The sequence below is a fragment of the Sus scrofa genome, unplaced genomic scaffold (genome assembly GCF_000003025.6).
Source record: "Sus scrofa isolate TJ Tabasco breed Duroc unplaced genomic scaffold, Sscrofa11.1 Contig63, whole genome shotgun sequence".
NCBI classification, from domain to species: Eukaryota; Metazoa; Chordata; class Mammalia; order Artiodactyla; family Suidae; genus Sus; species Sus scrofa.
Window position 1 is genome coordinate 58,468 of NW_018085271.1, and position 26,261 is coordinate 84,728.

General features: G+C 41.6%; 1 protein-coding gene across 2 annotated transcripts in view; it reads left to right on the forward strand.

The window, feature by feature from the left end:
• The window catches only part of LOC100153359 (multidrug resistance-associated protein 4-like), a 161,393-nt gene that overhangs the window by 58,154 nt on the left and 76,978 nt on the right, over window positions 1-26,261 (forward strand). For both annotated transcript variants that reach the window (XM_021082309.1, XM_021082310.1), the window contains exons 18-19: window positions 3,021-3,100; window positions 23,747-23,897. In XM_021082309.1, the coding sequence (XP_020937968.1) occupies window positions 3,021-3,100; window positions 23,747-23,897 (231 nt within the window). The remainder of the gene's footprint in view (window positions 1-3,020; window positions 3,101-23,746; window positions 23,898-26,261) is intronic.

The window sequence follows — 26,261 nt, forward strand, 5'->3', positions numbered from 1 at the left end:
GTAGGTTGCAGATGTGGCTCGGATCCGCGTTGCTGTGGCTCTGGTGTAGGCTGGTGGCTATAGCTCCAATCAGACCCCTAGCCTTGGAACCTCCATATGCCACAGGAGCATCTCAAGAAATGGCAAAAAGACAGACACACACACACACACACAAAACGCTGAAAGACTTAAATATAAGACAAGACACCATCAAACTCCTAGAAGAGAACATAGGCAAAACACTCTCTGATATCAACCTCATGAATATTTTCTCATGTCAGTCTCCCAGAGCTATAGAAATAACAGCAAAAATAAACAAATGGGACCTCATCAAACTGACAAACTTTTGCACAGCAAAGGAAACCAAAAAGAAAACCAAAAGACAACTTACAGAATGGGAGAAAATAATTTCAAATGATGCAATGGACAAGGGCTTAATCTCTAGGATATACAAGCAACTTATACAACTCAACAGCAAAAAAGCCAATCACTCAATGGAAAAATGGGCAAAAGACCTCAATAGACATTTCTCCAGGGGAGATATACAGATGGCCAACAAACACATGAAAAAATGCCCGACATCGCTGATTATAAGAGAAATGCAAATGAGAACTACCATGAGATACCACCTCACACCAGTCAGAGTGGCCATCATTAATAAGTCCACAAGTTCCCATCGTGGCACAGTGGAAATGAATCCAACTAGGAACCATGAGGTTGAGGGTTCGATCCCTGGCCTTGCTCAGTGGGTTAAGGATCCAGTGTTGCTGTGAGCTGTGGTGTAGGTCGCAGACGCGGCTTGGATCCCGCGTTGCTATGGCTCTGGCGTAGGCTGGCAGCTATAGCTCCGATTAGACCCCTAGCCTGGGAACCTCCATATGCCATAGGAGCGGCCCAAGAAATGGCAAAAAGACAAAAAAAAAAAAAAAAAAAAAAAAAGTCCACAAATAACAAGTGCTGGAGGGGGTGTGGAGAAAAGGGAACCCTCCTGTACTGTTGCTGGGAATGTAAACTGGTACAGCCACTATGGAGAAGTTTGGAGATACCTTAGAAATCTATATGTAGAACTTCCGTATGACTCTGCAATCCCACTCTTGAGCATATATCCGGACAAGAATTTCCTTGAAAAAGACACATGCACCCGCATATTCATTGCAGCACTATTCACATTAGCCAAGACATGGAAACAGCCTAAATGTCCATCAACAGATGATTGGATTAGGAAAATGTGGTCTATATACACAATGGAATACTACTCAGCCATAAAAAGGACATAATGCCATTTGCAGCAACATGGATGGAACTAGAGACTGTCATACTGAGTGAAGTAAGTCAGAAAGACGAAGACCAATACCATATGATACCACTTGTAACTGGAATCTAATATACAGCACAAACGAACATTTCCAAAGAAAAGAAAATCATTTACTTGGAGAATAGACTTGTGGCCGCCAGGGGGAGAGGGAAGGAGTGGGAGGGATCGGGGTGGGAGGTTGGGGTTATCAGATACAACTTGGAATGGATTTACAATGAGATCCTGCTGAGTAGCATTGAGAACTATGTCTAGATACGTATATTGCAACAGAACAAAGGGTGGGAAAAAAAATGTATACGTGTAAATGTAACTTGGCCCCCATGCTGTACAGTGGAAAAATAAATTAAAAAAAAAAAGAAAAAGGTGGATGTGAATGAGTTTATTTTAAATAACAGAGTGAGACCTGTTGGTATTATGTGAGGTCAAGAGACGTCAAAATTGAATAAGAAGTTTTTATGCTCAGTGTTGGGCAGAGGTCTAAGGCAGAGTTTGAGAGGTTGAGTGTAGGTAGTTATGGGTCAACTTTAAAGTCTTCTGTTCACTTTAGATGGCAGCCAGCATGTCCTGGGCAGTGGAAACTTCGCCCCTAGCCTCTGGTCATTCATGGTCCTGTTGTGGCTTGGTGTGAGGGGCCTCCAGAGGGAGTCTCCTGTGACAGAGGTCAGGAAGAGCACCGAGAGGTCCTGCATCTCATCTGCAGGCTGGCCTCCTGAAGTGTCAGTTACAACTGCAGTTCAGGGGCCTAGATGACATATTTCTCAAGAGTTGCTGCACCAAAATAGGTTGTGAGTGTGGGTGTGCGCATGCGCATGCACCTTAGCCATTGCTGCCAGTATCCTGTGGTTTCTCATCCTGTTTCCTAAGGCTGCATTTTTGGCGGGTAGCCTCAGTGTCTGATGGCTGCAACATCCTTTGTTTACTGATGTGACAGGGAGCATTTTTAGTTTACACTAAGTAGTTATTAGAAATTCTCATTTCCTAATCCTAAAACCTCTAGGGTATACTGTTTTTGTGGATTCTGAGAAGGTAAATAAAATCAATGATGATAAGTGACTTTTGGTTATTAAGTAATATTCTTTTTTTCTACCTCCATCTCTCTGGTCTCCTTGGATGCTTATGCAGGAGTCTGTGTTTCTCATACCTGGTGCATCTCTGAAAATAACCACTTGCTACCCCAGTGGGAAACTCATAACTTGGAAATGGCAGGAATCCGCAATTTCCCAACATGTGAGGTCCTCTGTTGTGTCTTGAGGGGAAAATTTACAGAGAGGTTATAATTATGTTTACTTAAAACGTATGACTTAGCAAAATTTATTTTGATAACTAAAGCAAAATTAGAGTCATAATTAGGATTAACTTAAATATTTTGCAATTGTGTATTCACCGACTTAGCACTTAGAACGAGTCTTAGATGGGATGGATCGAAAAAGAGGGACCATTCTCAAATGCACCAACCCTTCCCGATGCTGCCACAGGATCCCACCCCCATACTTTTAACATCCCAATCTCAACACTTCCCTCAGTGCCATTCGGTGGTGTTTTCGTTTATCTTTAGGTGTCATTGTATTTTCTCTTTCTTTACCACTGACATGGGCTTATTTCATAGGAATCTCTAATATACTGAATACATACACTTTAAAAGTACTGCTTTGATTTGTTCATGAATTGCTTGCCTTCAAGGGTCTATCTGGAGAAAGGAGTAATTTCTCATGTCCTCTTCTTGCAGGAAGAATTTTAAATCGTTTTTCCAAAGACACTGGGCATATGGATGACTTGCTGCCCCAGATTTTTCAAGATTTCGTGCAGGTAAAGTAACAGTCACCTTGAAGTTCTCACAGGGAAAAGCCAAGTGCCTGTTTTTCAAGGCCTTTTCTCAGGGGCTGAGGGTGCTATGTCCTTTTGTCTTAGTAAAAGGCCGTGTTTGGAAGATAAGGTGCAGTTATAATTGGGAGGCTGAGCTAACATGCTGCGTTAACATAATACCTGGTGTGGCCGTGGCTGCGCCGTCACGTCAAGGTTGATGTAAGGCAGCGACATGCTTGGGAAGTGGGTCTCCCTCTGCCGTCCATGTATCTGGCGTGGATTCCCTTCACAGTGAGCACATTTCGTAAGATAGAAACCTTACCTCTCGTGGAAAGAGAGCCTAGATTAATTAAGTTATGCATTGTTATCATCACAAAACATATTGACTGCACTATTTGGGGGGAATTTATTTTGGATAAATGCAGGTGTGGTTACTTACAAAGAAAAGATCAGTAATGATAAGGTGAAAATAATACTTGGACAGGACGATAGAGAGCAGGTATTGATGATACAGTGTCTGTAAGCCAGTAGTTGGAGTACAGGATCAAAGTTCTCTCAGAAAAAAAAAATTTTTTAACCTAGTTATTCTTTTCACTCATTGATTTATCTCTTTTAAGGTGTCTTAAAAAAAAAAAAAAAAAGACAGGAGTTCCTGTTGTGGTGCAGTGGTTAATGAATCCGACTGGGAACCATGAGGTTGCAGGTTCGATCCCTGGCCTTGCTCAGTGGGTTGGGGATCCAGTGTTCCTGTGAGCTGTGGTGTGGGTTGCAGACATGGCTCCGATTCCGCATTGCTGAGGCTCTGGCGTAGGCCGGTGGCTATAGCCCCAGTTGGACCCCTAGCCTGGGAACCTCCACATGCTGTGGGAGCGGCCCTAGAAAAGGCAAAAAAAAAAAAAAAAAGAAGAAAAGAAAAAAAGAAACACCCCCAGAAATAAATCCCTTCTGTCCATCCTTCTTTTTGTCTGTAAACTTGAGGTTCTGAGGAATGATGTTGGTCACCTCAGCTCTCATCTCCTCATTCAGTATCACTGCTCATGCGGGATGTTTTTTCTGTTATTTAATTCTGTCTGCTTTTCAGTGATTCAGGCTGTGGGGGTTTCTTCATTTCCAAGTGTTCTTTTTAGGAATGAAAAGCATGTATCGAAAGCTGCTTACAGAAATGCAGCCATGAATATTTGACTGCAAACCACGTATTCTGTGGGCAAAGGCTTCCACTCTTGACCAGTGAGCAATAAGCCAATCTCAGAGGCAGAATACTTTTATAGCAAAGAGATCTTATTTATTCTTTTTTTTATTTTCTGCAAACTTATTTTATAGATGTGTCCTGCTGAGTTTAGGTATCTAATTCATCCGCAGAGGCAGTCTAACCCTACAAACAGTGTCACATTTTGACAGTGATTGTTAATTAATTTGAAAGGATTGTGTGAAAGTCCTGTTTCTCTGCTACTACAAGTGAGAACAAGGTTGGGTTTCCAGAGCTGGCTGCCCCGCTGTGTGCTGAGCACATGGTTAGTTAGTTCTTATCATCAGAATCTGTGACATATTATTGCATAAAGAGGGACAGGGATAGATGCAGCCTGATTTCAGTAGAAACTGTTCTCAGAGGTGCAAGGAGAGAGTCTCCCTGATTTCCAGTCCCAGTTCTCCCTGTTAGAGTTCAATTACCTTGAAGTTTTGGGACCTTCAGGTGTAGGCACAGTTCATCTAATTGGAAGTGAGAATCTGGTGGTTGAGAGAGACATGGGATGAGCAGACACGGGTATATTCTTCACTGAGCAGGTAGTAGCTGAATCTGTGAAGATGGGTAAGGTTGCCCAGAGAGAGAGAGAGAGAGAGAGGGAAGTATCTTTAGGGGCCAAGATCAGAAGGTTATGGAATCCTCTCTATTCAGAGCAAGAGCAGAGGAGACACACACGAACAGCAGGGAAGAGAGGAGGGAATAGGTTGGGGAACCGAGGAAGGACAGGTCTGTTCAAGGCAAAGGAGAAGCTACGTCTGTGGAGAGTTGCTGGCTGATGTGGGACCAGGAGGCCTGTGGTGACCAGAGGAGAAGGTTTCAGCTGGGAGGAGGCCAGAGGGCAAAGGGCTGAGACTGGAAGAGGCCTGGAGGGAGCAGAGGTGCAGGCAGGCTGCTCTGAAGGAGTCTGACTGAAACAGGAGGGAGGCCTGTTGGGAATGAAGGCTCTGAGGAGGGGCTGCTGCTTGTTTGGGGTTTAGTTTGTGGGTCAGAGGAGGACGTGGTGGTGTTTCCCTCTCTGCCTCCTTCCCTTTACCAAACAGGGACCAGCATTGAGGCCCTGAGGCTCAGGAGGGAGTCAGACACGAAGCCCTCCGCTCATGGGTCTCCTCCAGCTGCCCAAGGGGAGGGGTGCGTCCAGAGACTCCCCCCTTGCTGCCTTTGGATCCTGATTGTGCGAGAGGGCTGTGCAGAAAGTCCTGGAAGGCAAACTGGCTGTGGGGTTGGAGGCAGTGGGGAGCCTGGTCCAGGAGGAGGTGGGCGGAGCTTCCAGGAGGTGACCTTTGATCCCAGATGAGAGGAAAAGGCCCCTGTGGGTGGAGGGCAGGAGGTGCTGACAGAAGCTGAGTTCCGGGTGGGAGCCAGTCTTTTCTGTCTGTCATCTGCTGAGAGTGGGGTCAGGAAGGGGCTTGAAGAGGGTTGTTCAGTTTTGTTTTAAAGGACATAGTGCCCAGTGTGTTTGAACTCATCTTTGCTAATTCTGCTCATCCTTGGTATATTTGATAAGCCTTGGAAGATACTTGATTATTTTCATTTTTAATTGCATCACTTCTAAAGTGTAAAGTGTTTTTCTCTATACTTTTCCCTCATCTAATACTTTCTCATTCCCTTAAATAAAATCTCAGACAGTTTATTTACTGGCTTGTAATAGTGATGCCAAGGATGGCTAAAGAAAACTCTGGATTCTGAGCAGTGGTCCCCACTGCAGGACAGTCAATCCCCTTAAGGTGATGTCATTTAGAAGCCATGTCCCAGCTGAGGGGAATCAGGAGTGTGGATGCCATCGCGTACACTGACTCATCCCTCCCAGATCTGTGGCCTGTCCAGTCACATTATAGTTGGTGGCTAAACTGGAGCCGTTCGCCTTCCAGAGGAGGAAGGCAGGCAGCATGAAGAAAATCTGCTTGTGTGGTGTGCTTCCACCTGACAACCATGTGTGAGGTCAGCGTTGTGAGAGTGGTGGAGCGGGGCCGCGGTCTCCCTTTCCACGCTTGAGTCCTGGCTCCCCCCTTCCTGCCTCTGCCCCACAAAGCCACACTTTCCTTCTCTGTAAAGTAGGACAATAAGACCAACTTCATGAGGGTCGTTGGGAAGACACAATGAAGTCATGGTAATAAAACTCTTAGTGTAACATCTAAGTGCATGTTGAGCACTCAGTAATGGGTAGTTACATTTAAAAAACCATGTCTTTTTGAGTGGGAGAAATAGACTGATAATGGCATTTTGTTGCACTGAAGAAATTGTTACAGGCAGTTTCCAGGGACAAAATATCACCTCATGAATTTGTATTATAGGTTTGTAATGCTTGAAGATGTTAGTGGACACTTTCCCATATAGACTCACAGAATAAAAATCAATTATTTTCCAAAATAGACCATTAAGCATTAAATATTTCAAATTAATGTAACTTTTCCTACAATTTGCCAAAGTCCAGGATAACATTGAGTAAGGAGTTTCAATTATCTACAGTTCTTGTCATTAAAATCATCACTTCCAAGAAATCTTCATACTGCTAAAGCAAGTAAACATGAAGCTAAGATGCAGACGTTGAATTTAGGCATTTTCATTAAAAAAAAAAAAAAAGGCACTGCTCTGAGCATGCAAAGTTGAACTCAGCTACCCTCAGCAAAATGCTATAATTTATTGAGGAAAACTAAATTGCAAAACCTTTCCTCCCCACACAGCCCTCATACAGAAAAAAGAAAAAAAATAATCAACCGCTCAGCTTTGCCTAAAAAACCAACTTTTCATCTCCTTTACTGACACAAAGGGCTACTCCTGAGGCTCCTTGAGCCCCCAGTGCCGCAGTGGTGGGACCACCATGGAACGTGTCATTCCCTCCTCCCCGCATGCAAAACACAGCGACTGCAGCCCTAGGAAGTGAAAATGCCCAAGAAAAAGAAAATGGGAAGCAGGTGCCCTCAGTCATTCCTTCCCAGAGGGGGGAGCACCGGAGAAGGAGCTGCTGCCTCTGGACACTGAGAACAAAGCCAGCCTGAGACTCAGCATAAGGGGCGGGGCACTGGCTTTTAGAGAAGCAAAGAGTGGAACTGCCTTTCCTTGTCTCAGCACCACTGACCGTGCATCTCATGGTGTAGAGACCTCAGGGAACGTGTGTGGAAGCATCCCAGCCTCTTTCACTGAGCAGTGACCTTGTCATGTTGAGATTCCTGTGGAGTGTTGACCCCTTTCCTCACCCCCTCCCTCAGATCCCCGTTGGGGATATTTATTTCTAGTGTGTGTATGTTATACTAGTCCTTTGTGAATATTTTCTTCCAGTCTGCGGCTTGTCTTTTTATATCCTTAATGGAGATCAAGTTTTAATTTTGGTAAAGTCTGAAGTTTATTGTTTTCCTTTTGTAGTTCCTGTTTTGGTATCCTAAGGAATCTTTGCTTATCCTTAGAAGCGTGACAATACTTTCCTGTTGTTCTACCTTTTTAGAAATTGCTGCATCTTGCTTTAATTTTCATATATGGAAGTGTAGTTAGTGCTTGAGCTTCACTTTTTTCTAGTGATTCTCGTCGCATTTGTTAAAGACTTTGATGCACTGAGTTGGCACTTTGATTCAAAAATCATTGAACTTTATGTGAGGAAGTCTGTGCCTGTATATTTTGTTTCATCAATCTGTTTACCTATCTTTATAGCAATTGTGCAGTGTTAGTTATTGTACATTTTTTTAAGATTTGAAATCCAGTGGTTTAAGTCTTCTGTGTTTATTTGTGAAGATTGTTTGGATCATTCTAGATTCTTTACTTTTCGGTGTAGACTTTATTTTTTTATTCTAATTTTTTTTCTCTTTTTAGGGCTGAACCCGCAGAATATGGAGGGTCCCAGGCTAGAGGTTGAATCGGAGCTGTAGCTGCTGACCTACACCACAGCCACAGCAACTCATGTTTTGAGCCATGTCTGCGACCTACACCATAGCTCACTGCAATGCTGGATCCTTAATCTGCCAAGTGACATCAGGGATCGAACCTGCCTCCTCATGGATACTAGTCAGAGTCATTTCCACTGAGCCATGATGGGAATGCCTATGTGTAAACTTTAGAAGCATTTGAACTTGTTTTTTAACTGAAGCCTGCTGGGATTTTTACACATATTTCCTTTTAGTGTAGATCAGTTTGAGGAGTCTGAGTCTTAGCAATGTTGAATCTGCAGTTATGAAAATGGCAAATCTATCCACTTACTTAGGTCTCATTTAATTTTAGAAATATTTTGTAATTTTTAGTATAGCTATCTTACACTTCTTTGCTTAAATGTATTTCTGAGTATTTGATGTATTTTCATTGCATTATTGGATTGTCTTTATTATTTATTTATTTTGCTTTTTAAAATTTATTTTCAGGGCTGCACCTGTGGCCTGTGGAAGTTCCTAGGTTTGGGGGTTGAATCGGAGTTGCAGCTGCAGGCCTATGCCCCAGCCGTAGCAACGCAGTATCCTTGCTGCACCTGTGACCTACACAGTAGTTCATGGCAACACCAGATCCTTAACCCACGAGCCAGGCTGTGGATCTAGCCCTCATCCTCTTCGGTACTAGTGGGTTCATAACCCACTGAGCCATGACAGGAACTCCTATTGGATTGTTTTTAATTCTACTTTTTCAACTGCTTGTTGCTAGTATATAAAAATACAGTCGATGTATTTGTGGATTTAGTTTGTATTTACTGGAGTTGCTGGTGGTGTTTTTAAAAATTCTGTAGGATTTTGTATATATATACAGTCATGTCAGTTGTAAATAATGATAGTTTTACTTCTTCATTTCCAGTATTTATGACTTTTGAATTGCTGTAGCTAGAGTCTCTAGTACATCATGGAATAGAACTGATGAGATAAGATATTCTTTGTTTTGTTTTATTTTGCTTTTAGGGCCTCACCTGTGGCATATGGAGGGTCCCAGGCTAGGGGTCAAATCAAAGCTGTAGCTGCTGGCCTGCACCACAGCCACAGCCATGCAGGATCCAAGCCGCGTCTGCGACCTATACCACAGCTAACGGCAACACTGGATCCTTAACCCACTGAGCAAGGCCAGGGATCAAATCTGCGTCCGCCTGGATGCTAGTCAGATTCGTTAACTGCTGAGCCACAACGGGAACTGCAAGATAAGATATTCTTGTACTCATCAAAATCTTGCAATATTTTTACATTGCAGATGATGTTTACTGAGATTTTCTAGGTAGCTCTCTGTCATTAGATTGAAAACGTTTCCTTTAACTCCTCAATTGACAAGAATTTTACTTTTTTTAAAAAAAATCAAGAATAGGTGTTGAAAATGGACAAATATTTTTCTACATTTCTTTAGATAATGATGTGATTATTCACTTATACTCTTTTAATGTGAATTATAGTGATTAGTGCTTGAGGTTAAACTTAGATTCCTGGAATAAACTCCACTTTGTCATAATGCAGAATTTTTTCTTTTTCTTTTAATGTATCACTTTATGTAATTTGTTAATATTTTATCAAGAATTTTTGTATCTATTGCTTATCAAGGATAATGGCCCGTGATTTGTTTTTCTTATTTTTTGGTTTTGTTTGGTTGTTGTTTTTTTCCTTTTTTGGCCACATCTGTGGCATATGGAGTTTCCCAGGCCAGGGATCAAATCCAAGCTGGAGTTTTGACCTGTGCCACAGCTAGAGCAATGCCAGATACTCAGCCCACTGTGCCACAGTGGGAGCTCCTGTAATTTACTTTTCTGGAAATATTTTGTCAGCTGGTTTTGGTATCAGAATTACACAGGCCATGGAATTCCCGTCATGGTGCAGTGGAGACAAATCCAACTAGGAACCATGAGGTTGCGGGCTTCATCCTTGGAATCACTCAGTGGGTTAAGGATCTGGCATTGCCACGAGCTGTGGTATAGGTCACAGATGTGTCTAAGATTTAATGTTACTGTGTCTGTGGCGAAGGCCAGCAGCTGTAGCTCCTATTGGACCCCTAGCCTGGGAATCTCCATATTCCACAAGTGTGGCCCTAAAAAGCAAAGAAAGAAAAAAAAAAAAAAAGAAAGAAAAAAAATTATGCAGGCCTCATAAAAATACATAGGAAACGTTTCCATTTTGTGATGGTCATTTTTATGTGTCAAATTGATCAGGCTATATTTCCCAGTTATTCAAACCAAAAGGAATCAAGGCATTGCTGTACAGGTATTCTGCAGATGTGATTAAAGTCCATAATCAGTTGACTTTAAGTAAGAGTGATCATCCTAGATAGTCTGTGTGGGCACAGTTCTGTCAGCTGAAAGGCCTTGAGATCTAAGGCTTCTCTGAAATCGGTGGATGAACAGCATCAGCTCCTGCCCAAGAGCCACCCCCACCCCATCCTTTCTAACAGCCCGCCCTTTGGATTTTGGACTTGCCTAGCCAAGACTGATTGTGAAATATTCTCTTTTTTATATTGTTAGATTCAGTTTATTGGTATGTTGTTTGATGTTCCCAAGATAGTTTGGTTTGTAAATTGTCTTTAATGTCTTTATGTGGGTTTTATATGCTAGTAATGCTGGACTCAAATTCCCTGGATGAGTGTGGGAAGACTTTTTCACAGAATGTATTTGGTGAAGCCCTCTGGGCCTAAAATCTTTTCTGTGGGAAATTTAAGGATTACAGATTTAAGTTCTTAAATCAATATGAAATTATTCAGATTATCTCTGTCTCATTATGTCAATCCTTATATGTCATTTTCAAGATATTTGTCCTTTGCATGAACATTTAAAAATTTATTAGCTTAGTGTATATTATTTTCTCTTTTTAATGCCACTAGTATCTCTTGTTATCTGATTTTAATTCAAGTTAATGGTGATTTCTCCATTTTTTTTTCTTTTTACATTTCACTGATACTTTCAAAAAAACATGCTTTATGTTTGTTTTTTTCTTTTGCTTTTCTTTTTTCTTTTTGGTTTTTTTTGTCTTTTCCAGGGCTGCACCCACAGCATATGGAAGTTCCCAGGCTAGGGTTCTAATCGGAGCTGTTGCTGCTGGCCTACTCCAGAGCCACAGCAACACCAGATCTGAGCCATGTCTGTGACCTACACCACAGCTCACAGCAACGCCGTAACCTTAACCCACTGAGCAAGGCCAGGGATCATACTCACAACCTCATGGTTCCTAGTCGGATTTGTTAACCACTGAGCCATGGAGGGAACTCCTATGTTTGTTTTTTTCTACTTAGAAGTTGGTTTTCCATTGCATCTGTGTCTACTTTTTACTTATTTCCATTCTTTTACATATTTTAATATGCTGCAGTTTTTTGTTTTTCTCCTGTTTTAACGTGGATTTAAAAACCCTTGACTTTTAGCTTTTTTTGGTATGACTATTTTTTGCTAGGGCATTTTTTTCAGTTCACAGCAAAATTAAGTAGAAGTATAGAGATTCCCCAGTGTATCCTCTGAAGCCTTCTAAATATATGTTAAAAGCTGTAAATTTACTTCAAAGCACAGCTTCAATTTGCAGCCCTCAAATTTTAATATTAGTAGATTTTCATTTTCTTTTAAGTCAGAATACTTTCTCATTTATTGTAATTTTGAACTAGGTGATATTTTCAAGTGTTTTATTGAGTTTCTAAATACTTATTAACTTTCTAGTTACCTTTTTGTTACCGATTCCTTGTTAATTCCATGTAGGTTAGAATATGTTTTGCACAATTTCTGATCTTTGAAGTTTGTTGATTCTTGTGTTAGTATAGTATAATACAGTTGAAAAGAATGTGTTATGTAGTTATTCACAGCAGTATTGTGTATTTCCTATTTATTTCAAGTTTATTGATCATGTTTTCACAATCATCTATGTCCCTATTGATTTTTATCAGTTTGTTTGTGGGTGAATTTAAATCTTCCGCTATGAACATGGAATTGCCTATTTCTCCTGAGTTCTGTCGTATTTTCCTTTATGTATTTTGAAGCTATGTTATTAGGATTATATAAATTTAGATTTTTTTTTTTTTTGTCTTTTTGCTATTTCTTGTGCAGCTCCCGCGGCATATGGAGGTTCCCAGGCTAGGGGTCGAATCAGAGCTGTAGCCACCGTCCTACGCCAGAGCCACAGCAACTTGGGATCCGAGCCGCGTCTACAACCTACACCACAGCTCACGGCAACGCTGGATAGTTAACCCGTTGTGCAAGGGCAGAGACCGTACCCACAACCTCATGGTTCCTAGTTGGATTCGTTAACCACTGTGCCATGACAGGAACTCCCTAAATTTAGATTTTTAAAAATATCTTCTGGATAAACTGGCCCTTTATTCTTATGAAATGTTTTTATTTATTTCTAGGAATCTTTTTTAACTTCATGTTCATAGTGGTGTAGATAGATACTCCAGTTTTTTTTTCGTTAGTGTTTTTAAGGAGTACCATTTTCAACGTTTCATCTCCTCTTTTCTATGGTGTTATTTTTAAGGTGTGCTTTATAAAAGTAGCAAGTAGATGGACTGCAGTTTTGAATTTTTTAATAAGCTTAAAGCCTGACAAAGAGTAGAAAGGAAGCCACTGATCAATGAGATAGGCAGAACATGTGCATTATATTTTCCCCTGATGCTTTCTGTTGTAAACCAAATGCCACCATTCACTTTTCCATAGAGGTGATTATGACTCTCAATTGGGAGCTAGTTGAAGAATACACATGTCCCTGAGCTAATGAGGTTGTGAAGGGATCTGAGGCAGGAAGGATGCGATTAGTGTATCCCAAGGAAGGGATAGGATGAGAAAAGCTGAGTCTCAAGGTTTGTATAGATCTCATCATGGAGATATGACACACCAATGTTCTATAATGTTCTGATTTAACAGAATTAACTGAGTTTGCTGAGGGAACAGAAGTGATAAAGGAGGGATCTGGGAACCAGAGCTGATCTCTGAACTCCCTGAGACTTGCAAGGTACCATATCAGCTTACACCTGCAGTCTCAATATTAATCATTGGTTGCTATTAGGCTAGAAGCTTATGGTTAAAAGCCTTCCATGTTTTTCTTTTTTCATCAATTTATCCTGTAATTGATATGTAATGAATACTGGTTTGATAGAGGTTATATTTTATTTCTTGATCCTTTCATAGATTTGTGTAGTCAGATCAGGATTTTACTGCCTCCATGAGAATCTTGTGTTAGCCAGCAGCATAGTCCATGTGATAGTCGTTTCATTGAAAGGTTATTTTTTAAATTTCATGTGTCTGCAGAATAAATAGATGCAAGGATCTCTCCTGCACACAATCAGTAAACAGCATACTGATCAAAAACAAGTCATTTTTTTTTCTCTCTCTAAATCACAAGGAAATCTTGCCTTGTTTTCTTGCCAGGAAGTGAATCTTGCTGTGTTTATTGCACTTTAGTTGTACCTTCTGCAGAATGAGAAATAATTTAAGGAGATATGGACTATGTGTATTTATCACAGTTTGAAATAGAATTCTTAAGAATCTGACAGCAGAATTAAAAATTTTGAAATTCTTTTGAGATATTAGCAACCTTAATGATCCCAATTTCATATTTTAATACTGTAAACAAAAAAAAAAACTCTCTACTGATTGACTTTGTGTTTAAATATATACTTCACATTATGCCTAAAATAAGTATGAGAGCAGGCAAGTGAGGATTCATATAAGAATGGCGTGAGCCAAAGTATGGATGGCTTAGTTATTTGCATAAAGTAAGATGAATCCCTTTTTATTGATGTTTATAGACATGTTCTTTGGCACAAGCTTCACAGAGCCTATTGGGAATGAATCCCTTGGAATTAAGGTTAAGAGTAACATGTAGGTAGGTACCTAGGAATTCCTACAGGACTGTAAGCAACTGGGAAGGTAAATGCCCAGGAGGCCAACAGGGCCTTGTCTTCAGCTGGTGCTTGTGGAAGGAGTGTGTTGATCTGCGGTATGAGATACAGTGTTCATCCCACAGGGAGAGACGCCCTTGTGAACGTGGGATGAATGAATTGCAGCTGGTCATGGTGAATGATGTTTTTTCTCTGTTTTTGGATTCAGTTGACTAAAATTTTGTTGAGAATCTTTGCATCTATACTCATCAAAGCAATATTGGCCTGTAATTTTCTTTTTTGGTAGTATCTTTGTCTGGTTTTGGGATTAGGGTGATTGTGGCTTCGTAGAATGTCTTTGGAATTATTCTTTCTTCTCAACCTTTTGGAAAAGTTTAAAGAGAATGGGTGTAAGTTCCTCTTTGTATGTTTGGTAGAATTTGCCTGCAAAGCCATCTGGTCCTGGACTTTTGTTTGTAGGGAGTGTTTAATTATATGTTCAATTTCATTTCTAGTGATCTGTCTGTTCAGTTGATGTGTTTCTTCTTGATTCAGTTTTGGTGGGCTCTATGTCTCTAGAGAGTGTCTATTTCTTCTAGGTTGTCAAATTTGTTGGCATGTAATTGTTCATGGTATTCTCTTATGCTTTTTGTATTTCTGCAGCATCTGTTGAGATTTCTACTTTGTCATTTCTCATTTTGTTTGAGTTCTTTCTCTCCTCTTCTTGGTGAGTCTGGCTAGAGGTTTGTCAATTTTGTTTACCCTTTCAAAGAACCAGCTCTTAGTTTGATTCATTTTTTTTCCTAATGTTTTTTGGATCTCTATTGTATTGATTTCCTCTCTGATCTTTGGTGATTTCCTTCCTTCTGCTGACTTTAAGTTTTGTTTGCTCTTCTTTTTCTAATTCCTTTAGGTGGTGGGTTTAAGTTGTCGATTTGAGATTTTTCTTCTTTTTTGAGGAAGGCCTGTATTGCTATGAACTTTCCTGTAAGCAGTGGTTTTGCAGCATCCCGTAGATTTTGAATGGTTGTGTTTTCATTATCATTTTTCTCGAGGTATTTTTTAATTTCCCGTTTGATTTCCTCATCAACCCATTCTTTTTTTTTTTTTAGTAGCATATTGTTTAGACTCCATGTAGTTAGTTTTCTTTTAAATTTCTTTTTCTGGGAGTTCCCGTCGTGGCGCAGTGGTTAACGAATCCGACTAGGAACCATGAGGTTGCGGGTTCGGTCCCTGCCCTTCCTTGCTCAGTTGGTTAACGATCCGGCGTTGCCGTGAGCTGTGGTGTAGGTTGCAGACGCGGCCCAGATCCCACGTTGCTGTGGCTCTGGCTTAGGCCAGTGGCTACAGCTCCGATTGGACCCCTAGCCTGGGAACCTCCATATGCCGCGGGAGTGGCCCAAGAAGTAGCAAAATGACAATAAATAAATAAATAAATAAATAAATTTCTTTTTCTATGGTTGATTTCTAGTTTCATGCCATTATGTTCAGAGGTGATACCTGAAATAATTTCTATATCTTAAATTTGTTGAGGTTAGTTTTGTGCCCCAGTATGTGGTCAATTATTAAGAATGTTCCATGTGCACTTGAGAAGAATGTATATTTTGTTTTTTTCTTTTTTTGATGTAATGTCCTGAAAATATCAATTAAGTCTAACTTTTCTTTTTCTTTTTTTTTTTTTTTTTTTTTTTTTTTTGGTCTTTTTAGCTATTTCTTGGGCCGCTCCCGTGGCATATGGAGGTTCCCAGGCTAGGGGTCGAATTGGAGCTGCAGCCACCGGCCTACGCCAGAGCCACAGCAACACGGGATCTGAGCCGCGTCTGCAACCTACACCACAGCTCACGGCAACGCCGGATCGTTAACCAACTGAGCAAGGAAGGGCAGGGACCGAACCCGCAACCTCATGGTTCCTAGTCAGATTCGTTAACCACTGCGCCATGACGGGAACTCCAGTCTAACTTTTCTATTGTGTCATTTTGGATATCTGTTGCCGTATTGCTTTTCTGTCTAGAGGACCTGTCCATTTATGTGAATGGGGTGTTAAAGTCTCCTACTATTATTGTATTACCATCAATTTCTCCTCTGATATCTGTTAGTATTTGTTGTATATATTTGGGTGCTCCTATGTTAGGGGCATATGTACTGATGATTGTAAATACTCTTCTTGACTCAATCATTTTATCATTAAATACTGTCCTTCTTTGTCTTTCTTTGTGGCCTTCATGTTAAAGTCTATTTTGTCAGATATGATTATTGCAACTCCTGCTTGCTTGTCTTTTCCATTCACATGAAAATCTTTTTCCACCCCCTCATTTTCAATTTATATATGTCCATTGTCCTAAAGTTAGTTTCTTATAGGCAACATGTAGTAGGTTCTTGGTTTTTTGTACAGTCCGCTGCTCTGTCTTTTGATTGGAGCATTCAGTCCATTGACATTTTAAGGTAATTATTGATATATGTGTATTTATTGCCATTTTAAACTTTGTTTTCCAATTGATTTTGGGTTTCTCATTTGTTCTTTCTCTTTTTGTTTAGATCATTTCCTTTTATTTTATGCTTGTGTCCTGTTCTTTTTAGTGTTTGTGAATGTATTGTTTGGTTTTGATTTGTGGTTGCCCTGTTTTTCAAGTATGTTAACCCCTTCCTATATCTGCTTGCTTTTGCCTGATAGTCATATAGGCTTCAACTCATTCTAGGAAAAAAACAATAGTCTAGATTTTTTTACTTTCCTTCCCCACATTTTATGACTTTGATGTCCTTTTTTTTTAGCATCTTCATGTTTATCTTTTTCCTCTTCCTTGTGTTCATCGTCATTTTTATAATAGGGTTTTTTTTCTCCCTTTTAGTTTTGTATACCATCTTGTTTAGGTGATTACTTTCCAGTTGTGATGTCTCCCATCCTATTTCTTCTTACTTCTTTTTTATTTAGAGGCGCCCTTTCAGTATTTCTTTTAGAAGGGGTTTAGTATTGTTGTACTCTTTCATTTTTTGTTTGTTGGAGAAATTCTTTATTCTTCTATTTTAAATTATGTTCTTGTTGGGTAGAGTATTCTAGGTTGCACATTTTTTTCCCTTTTAGAAATTTGAATATATCCTGCCACTCTCTTCTGACCTGTAGTGTTTCTGTAGAGAAATCAGCTGATAGCCTTATGGGGGTTCCTTTATAATTAACTCTTTGTTTTTCTCTTGCTGCCTTTAGAATCCTCTCTTTATCTTTAGCTTTTGCCTTTTTTTATTGTAATAAGTCTTGGCGTGCCTGTTTGGGTTGAACCTGTTTGGGCCCATCTGTGCTTCCTGTATCTTGATATCTGTTTCCTTTAGATTTGGAAAGTTTTCAGCCATAATTTCTTCAAATATATGTTCAATCCCCTTTTCTTTGTCTTCTCCTTTTGGAATCCCTATTTTGCATAGATTGGCCTGCTTTATGTTATCCCACAGATCTCTTATGTTGCTTTCATGTTTTTTCAGTTGTTTTCCGTCTGCTGTCCTGATTGGGTGATTTCCATTATTCTGTCCTCAAAGTCACTAATTCATTCTATTGCATTATTCACTCTGCTCTCCAATGCCTTTAACTCAGTTTGTGGATCTGTAAATGAATTTTCTAATTTATCTTGGCTCCTTATATTATCTAGTTCCTTTCTAACACAATGTGCATTACTGTTCATATCCTCTCTTAATTCCTTCAAAATCATTCTTAATTCCTTCAGTACTTTCACTGTCTCCTTTTGGAACTCAGTGTCTGTTAGACTACAGAGATCTGTTTCATTATTTGCTCCTGCAGGTGAATTTTCCTTTTTTTTTTTTTTTTTTTTTTTAACTAGGAATGGTTTCTGAGATTCTTCATTTTGCTTAATTTTTCTCTTTCTGTGAGTTTAGGGAAATCAAGTACTGTGGTTTTGGAGGGCTGTTTATGTGCAAGAGTACTCCTGGGTATTTTGTGAGGGCTTACTACTTATTTTTGATATGAGCATTTGGATACTTGCTGTCTCTTTCCTCAGTGTGAGCAGGCTGTTATCCCTTTGATAGGTTGCTGCGTGTGCACTGGGGGAGAAGAAGGCCATGGGCATGGCTAGTAGTCAGTGCCTGGTTGCTGGGCCCTTGACTGTAGCAAGGACCCCCAGGAAGGTGGCACATGCTGCTCCTAGTTGCAGGGCCCTGGGAAGTGGCAGTGAGCCTCAGGCACTTTTAGGCAGGGCCTGGATCATGTGGCAGTGGCAGCAGTAGGGTGTGTTCATTCCCAGGTGAGTGAGAGCAATAGCAGGTGGTACTTGGTTGCATTGTGCTTACCTATGCCAACTTCTAAGGTGACTGGGGCCACAGGTGGTGCCTGCTCATGGACACCTAGTGGTGATGGGCCATGGCCTCTAGAGTCAGAGATAACTGTGGTGTTCTGCCCCCACTGCCTGTAGACCACACAAGAAGCACCCCATCCCGCTTAGCCCACACATGAGGTATTGCCACTCATAGCCAGAGCAAGAGGGGCCATTGCACATAGCCTGCATAAGAGGCACTTTGCCACCCCTAGCCCTACCCTCTGAGAGCCCATGCATGTTCAGAGAAAGATATTTCTGTGGTGGTCCACCCCTACTCCTCTTGCGTTCCCTAACAATGGCACCTTGCCTCTCCTGTGGGCCCAGACCTCCTCCTGGGCTCCCTTGGCTGTGGTGCTCCACTCCCTAGCTTCCTCAGGCTGTCTCCACATTGGCAACCCTAGTCCTTTCCCTGGAACTGACCTCTAGAGCCTGAGTCTCAGCACCCAGCCCAAACCTGAGCATCTCAAACCGTGGTGTCCTGGGGGGTGGTACTGATGGTCTTTGTGGCTCTGTCTCTATTTTGCCCTCTTCAGTCCAGTTGCTGCACTTTTCTCTGTGGCTTTGAGATCCCTCCATTTTAGCTGATCTCCCTGTTAGTTAGGTGGCTTTCCGGGTTGTGAGCTCCTTTCCCCTTTCTCAGCTCCCTCTCAGGAGTGCTAGTCCCATCCAGATTCCTTCTCTCTCGCTCTCTTTTTTTCCCCTTTGTTCTACCCAGTTATGTGGAGGGTTTCTTGCTCTTTTTGGAGGTTTAAGGTCTTCTGCCAGCGTTTAGTAGGTGTTCTGTGTGAATCGTTCTACATGTAGATTTTTATTTTTTATGTATGTGGGTGAAGGCGAGAGCCACATCTAAGTTGTCTCTGCCGTCTTGATTGGACCTGTGAACCTCCCGCCGTTTAATGTAATTGCAACAGAGAAAGTCAAGCTGTAGCTGAGTCCCAAACCATTGTATTGTAGCTGAGTCCCAAGTCATTACTTTCTTGCTCATTGGCTAGATCTGGAGAATTGTCAAATTTCTTCCATATTATGAAAAAACTCACCATGGCCTCTAGCAATAAAGCAGTGTCTTCTTTTCCAGGTTTTTTGAGTGGGCAGGTTTTTAAACAAAACCATTAACATTTTTCACAAGAATTATTTTCTTTACTGTTTTTGTGTCTACCTTATTAATAATTCATTTAGATGCCAGTGAGGTTTGTCAGAAACAGCTTCACAGGACAGCATCCTTCCTGAAGATGAGAGGTGCTCATTACACTCCCTTCCTCAGGTGGTGGTGACAAGGTCCTCTGCCTTAGTCATCCTGACGTCCCAACCAGGCTGCTTGTCTGCACCAGGAAGGCTGACCTGCAGTGGACCCAGGTGGATTTCCTGGGATTCACTAGTGTGTGAAATCTGGCTTTCGTACCTCCCTTGATAGCGTCACACCAGTTCATGGTGCATGATATAGAAAAGGTCAAATTGATCTCCTCTTTGGACTGTATTGAATAACTGTGTTGGTTTTGTTGACTCAGAAAAACTGATTCCGCACTTTTCCCCTTAGTCTCTCATAAAAGCCTAGTGGTTTTACAACAGGAAGTCTTCACCAAGAAAAAGCAAAACCTGAAAAAGAAGATATGGAATAAGAAAAGAAACATCTCAAAAACTATTGACGTGCCTTCATTTCTTTAAGGTTATCAATCTTTGGAAGGCCTAGAGTTGGGAAGAAAATACAGAGAGGACAAAAATTATAGTAGGTATGAGGTTTACAGGTCATATTACTTTAAAGGTGCATCCTCAATCAAAATAGACTTGAGAAACTATTTTTGCTTTGACCAGAGAAAAGCCACAGTCACTTTGGTGTATATAACATCATCTAAGAAATATAGCACCTGCTTTGATAAGTCCTTGTATAATATAAGCTGTGCCAGTGGTTTGAATGAGTGGCCTCTTAGGGTCCAACTTCTTGAGTTTTTTAAAATTCTTTGGGTCCATGGACTTAGTCATAATGGACTTAGAGTTTCAGTTTGTTATGTATGAGCTGGTAAGCACTTTACCTGCATGATCGCATTTAATTCCCACCAGCATCCCTTTATTGTTGTTGGTATATCCCAGTTTTCACTATGATTGAGAGTAGGTGTAGGGCCTTACCCTCCCTGCTAATATCCAAGAAGGTTGGCCCTAAGCCCCGTCTTCAGCACAATATCTGGCTAATGGAATTTCCATTCCAGGTTTAGGTTTTCATTCTCTGCAAACTAAAGAATTATTCTGAATTGTGATAAATCAGTATATACTCTCAAGTGAAATATTTCATCCAACAATTTTTTTTGTATTTCTTCATGTGGGTTCATAGAATTTGGATAGAATTCCTAAATGCTATGCTCCAAGTAGGCTGTAAGCACAGCAGCATAATGATGGCCTTTATTTCTTGATACTTTAGGACTTGGGTCACTTGCTTCTGGGTCACCATGTTTCTTTCTCCCCCATCATTGTCTCTGTGACATAGTGTAACAGAGGCACAGAGGCATTGGCCATGGGGAGGTGGGCCATCAGATGAGCCTGAATTCCAGTTAGATATGGGCGGGGAGAATTGAGTGTGTAGCCTGGATTATGCTCCTTGGAATTCCTGGGAGTGTGGAAGGAAGAAATGAGATTGGCCTCAAGGAAGGGATATTTGTCGTGCACCAGAATTTTGTTTCCTTCTTCAGAGAGTTGGCTCTTTGCTTAGATAGTTTTTTTGTCTTCTACAAACTTGTATAAAGAGTTTGAAACAGCTGACAAGAAAAGATTCACAAATGTATGTACATAGATACATATAATTGTAAACCCATACCTTGTGTTTTACTTCCCTTGTTTTTGTAATGCCCAGTCCACTATGAGGGTGGCTATAGTATGACCTAAAAGTAGAGACAAAACTCTTGCAGAAAGCCTCTTTGAACAGCTTCAGAATTTAGGGCCATGAGATCTAACGGACTTAACCTAATTAGGGAGCTTCTGAGAGCAACAGTTACCCGCTGGTCCTTATGGCTACCAAGGAAAAACACTGACAGAGCTCCCCTGGAGCTCTGCTTCTTCTGGGCTGTGCCCACAGCATGTGGAAGTTTCCAGGCCAAGATAGAGCCCTTCATTTTGATCTTAGGTCTGCTTCCCAGGTAATCTGCCAGGCTGGGTTAGTCATAAAAGGCCCTTACCTGGAGAGAGCCAGATTATTGAAACTGGTGATTTTCCAATCAAATTATGTGAAACTGCTAAAAACTTTAACTTGGATTTTTTTTCATAATTGACATTTCATTAAGTTTTTTTTTTCTTGTCAACTAATGATGGCAAGCCAAGTGACTTTACCTAAGACCATACGCAGAAGCAACCAGAAGGACCCCTCCCCTTGAGCATGAAGGGCATAGCAGGGTGGGATGTGTCAGTTAATCCAGGAGCTGTAAGAAGTCGTACAGGCGTATGTATAACAGGGGAGAGGTCGGACAGCTCTATCTCCACTTACGGTTGGAACTTGTTCCTTCAGAATTCTATTCCTCTTCACTCTAAGTTTTATGTTGATACCGCAGCAGAGCCTGGGAGAAACAGGAAAAGCAAAGGGTTCTCCATCCAGATAAAGCAGTTTGGTTTACAAGGGCTCCTGGCCACAAAGTCTCAGTTGTGGAAGTTTCCCTGCTAGCCCATCCCTCAGAGATGTGACTGGGGCCAGCTGCCCTGGGTGATGAGGTGGAAAGGCCCTGGGCTGGTGAGGTCAGGATGCAGGTGCTGGTGCTGAGAGGACCCAGAACAACCAGTGTTAAGTAGGAAAAGCCTCTTAACCTTCCTAACCCAGCTCTCTCTTGGTCAAAACTTCTTTGACCTGTGATTACTCTCTGCACATTACTCATGCCACACTTCCCTCTAAGAAAAGCGTTCAGATATTCTTTCCTGTGTTTGCCCAGTGCTCTGCGCCTTGTCCAGATGGTCATGGATTTATATCCATCTGGGATCATAAACTGTAGAGGCCTTGGCCCAGGCTGAGTGAATCAGCCTGTCCTCAGCAGCCCACCCCGGTTTCCTAGCACAGGGACACTGAGTGTCGCTTGAGTTCCCCTCACCTGAAGCTGTGCACCATGGTGTCATGCTTTTCGTGATAAAGATGGATACTTAAGTGAGAATCAGCCAGTGGCTTAGGTTTCTATTCTTCCTGCTATATTTTTAGATCAAGGTCATTTCCTGAGATTTAAAATCACCTCGTGAGATGAGGTGATGATTAAGTGAATGTTCCTAGACCTCTTGGCACAGTGCCTGGTATGCAGTAAACGCCTGGTAAATGGCATCTGCTGTTATCACCATTAGCCTTTGAAATGGACATTTAGATATTTAGCATAATGAAAGAAAGCTGGCTTACATGTTGGGGCAAACAAATATGTCACAGTGGCTCATAACCTGGGCTCCCTGGCTCTGTGACTTATGCTTTGCCGTCTCCACCACATTGCTTTTCCTGTGCCTCAGTATTTCCATCTGTAGAATGAGACCATACTGTTACTCAGTAGTGCTGCTGTGAGGAGTAAGGAGGTAATAGGTGTGAAGTACTGAACGCGTGGCCCTGTACACAGTCAGGACTCCATAAATGTTAACTATGGGTAGAAGACCAAGAAAAGGAGTTCCTACTTCCAAAGGTCAACATGTGACTTTTTCCCTACCTTTCTGGTCACTAAATTTATAATTAGCCACTTTATCTCTACACATGTAGCAGAGGCTTCTGGATCCCTCATCTATGCTACCTGTGTGGTCATCTACCTACTGACACCTGCTGACTCCTGATAATTGGGATTCAAGCCCTACACTCTGAGCCTCAAATATTCTCCTCTGTTAAAAATAGCAATGCCATGGAGTTCCCGTCGTGGCTCAGTGGTTAACGAATCCAACTAGGAACGATGCAGTTGCGGGTTCGATCCCTGGCCTTGTTTAGTGGGTTAAGGATCCAGCGTTGCCATGAGCTGTGGTGTACGTCACAGATGCAGCTCGGATCCTGCGTTGCTGTGGCTGTGGTGTAGACCGGCAGCTACAGCCCCGATTAGACCCCTAGCCTGGGAACCTCCATATGCCGCGGCAGCGGCCCAAGAAATGGAAAAAAAGACAAAAATAAAAATAAAAAATAAAAATAAAAATAGCAATGCCTGCTTCATAGGCCCCTTGTGTATCAAAGAGCTGATACCTAGAAAGATCTTATCAGAGTTTTTGATGCACATATACACGAGGACCACCTGTAATTTTATTTCTTTGACGGTAAAGCATTCCCTGCCACTCCAACAAGTCCTTTGCGGAACCAAGTTTAATCCTAACTAAACAAACCATTAAAGTTTATCTTTGCAAAGAATCCTTGATAGAGAGGCCTCTGTATCTTTTTTCCTATTTCAGACATTTCTCCTTGTGATGGGTGTGGTGGGCGTGATGGTGGTGGTGATTCCTTGGACTGTGATACCCCTGATTTCACTTGGCATCATCTTCTTTGTTCTTCGGAGATATTTCTTAGAGACGTCACGAGATGTGAAACGCCTGGAATGCGCAAGTGAGTACCTGGGCTCTCGGGGTGGGATGGAGATACAGGCTGGCTTCCATTTATGGCGTAATTAACCAGATCCCTGAAATCCTGCAGGTGCTGTCTTCTGGAATTTCTCACCAAGTGAACCTTAGGTAACTGAATATTATGGCCACTGGGAGTCAGTGTGACCCTTATGGCACATGGAACTGGTGGCGAGTGAGCTGCAGCTTTGCATTTTAGCACGAGAATGAATGTGAGCACCATGAGGACAGGGACCATTTCTGTCTTGTTCATGACGTACATCCAAACAGAGCTGCCACTCAGTAAACGTTTCTCTAGAAAAAAAATATTTTATCCTGTTGGAACTAATGTAGAAGGAAAATAAGGGAATTTTTCTTCCCCTGAAGTTACTAGAAATATAAAGGAAAGAAAGACTAGATAAAGGAAAGGAGGCATCAGGAAATATATGTTAGAAGTGATATATTTGAAAAATAAATTGTTTTATATGTTCAAAAGGCAAATTAGTTGCAGTTGCTAAATATTTTGAAAAGATAAGCCCTGTTCTTTTCAGGTTTGCTCTTTGTTGTCACCAGTAATTGGTGTTAATGCCACAGTGTTTGTGGTCCTCCCTCCCCAAGGCTGGTCATAGGAATGGATGCTGAGAATAATCCCCTTGAAGGACCTGGGGGGGGGGTGTCTGTTCAGCACACACATAATCTATTACTCCATCTGACTGCCTAGATTTGGAATATCATCATTTCTAGTCTACAAGTAATCAGAGAGGCTGAAATTCATTGTTAATGCACCAACACATTTCATCATTATGAAAACCAAAAAGCTTGAGACTAGAATTGTTACATTCTTTTTAAAGGTCTATGAGTGATTGCCAAAAAGTAAAAAAGGAAGATGTTTGTATCCAAAACCTCAACCATGGATAGTTCCTGCGAATTAATACCAACTGAACTTTCTGGAAGCCAAGCCAAGAAGAAAAGCCTTTTGAGTCCCATAGTTTTCTATATCTATTAAGTGGAGTAATCTAAATTCATCAAGACAAAGAAGTTTTTTTGTTGTGATATTTGCGTGCTTTGTTTTTAGTAATACACGCTTAAGAGGCACTTGTCCTGAGCATTTGAGTAAAGGATGGTGGGCCTCAGGTTCCTAAAAGCTGTAGAAACGTTTCTCACTCATCAAGGGGAGCAGCTCAACCCCCTGAGGTCTGGTTTGTGAGGAGTCTGAATGGACAGCGGAGCAGCGGAGTCCAGGTGTGTGTGACCATGTGACGTGGTAGGAGGCAGGACCTGGGGAGGCAGGAGAGGAAGTGAGAGCTCCATCCAGCCTTCTGTGTAGACAGGGCCTCAGATGTTTTGTGAGTTGAGGTCACTTGTGAAGTGGAGTCACTCAGCAGTCTTGTTGCAAAGCAGTTTTCTGGTACATTACAGGAGGGGTGGTTCCAGAAGGAATGTTTGCCAGAGATCTTTGCCTGGGACAGGGGCCACCTTCTGTCCGTGTGGTCATGGAGAGAAGGACACCCCCTGAGGCTTTTTTCAGGAAGCAGTAGAGGATTTTCTCAGTGTTTGATCTGGAGAGTCTGAGAACTTTGGCCTCATGTGTGTGGAATGTTGAGATTTTTGGCACCCTAAATAGGCTGCAGGAGTTGGACAATGAATTCAACCCAGACGCTCCCTCCTCCACACCCCAGATAACCAAGTGTGGTGGATGGTTGATTAGAGCTGTTTATGTTTTCTCTCTAGGTGGTGGGTCTGTGTCATAATAATACCACCACTATCTTCCCTATGCAGTAACCGACAGTGTGTCTTAAGGCCACTGTTGGAGCCACCAGCAAAAGAAGGTATAACCCTGCTTCATCCTTGTGCTCTGAGGGACCACTGAAGTCCCAAGATTTATTTTCAGATCCTGTTGCTTCATCTTAATGAAAGGTCTACAGCTAATTATAATTTTTTCCCCCATTTGCAAAAGTGGGCATAGTAACAGTCACTTATGGATCCCTGCATAAAACCAGCAAGGCCTTATGTTGCCTTTTTCTGGTCAGCTCTATTCCTTTAGCTGTGCCCGAATGACGAAGCCACATCCACATTCTGTCTGAAAGGTGCTGTAATCAACTAGCAATGTCTGCCATGGGCGCCGCTAGGGAGGATTAGCATGTGTGACATGTGTATTCAGACCATGGAGTCTCAAGTCTGCTGTTTTAAGGGTTCTTAGGCCAGTTTCCCAGGGACTTTGTTCAGCTTCAGGTACTTAATAAGATGCACAGGAATGTGAAGGCTGTTGGATGTTAGCTGAGTAAGATTTGGGGTTTTCTAAACAACAAAGTCTAGGGAAAAGTGCCTGTAGTCACGCAGGAGAATCCTTAACCCTGATTACTCTCCCTCT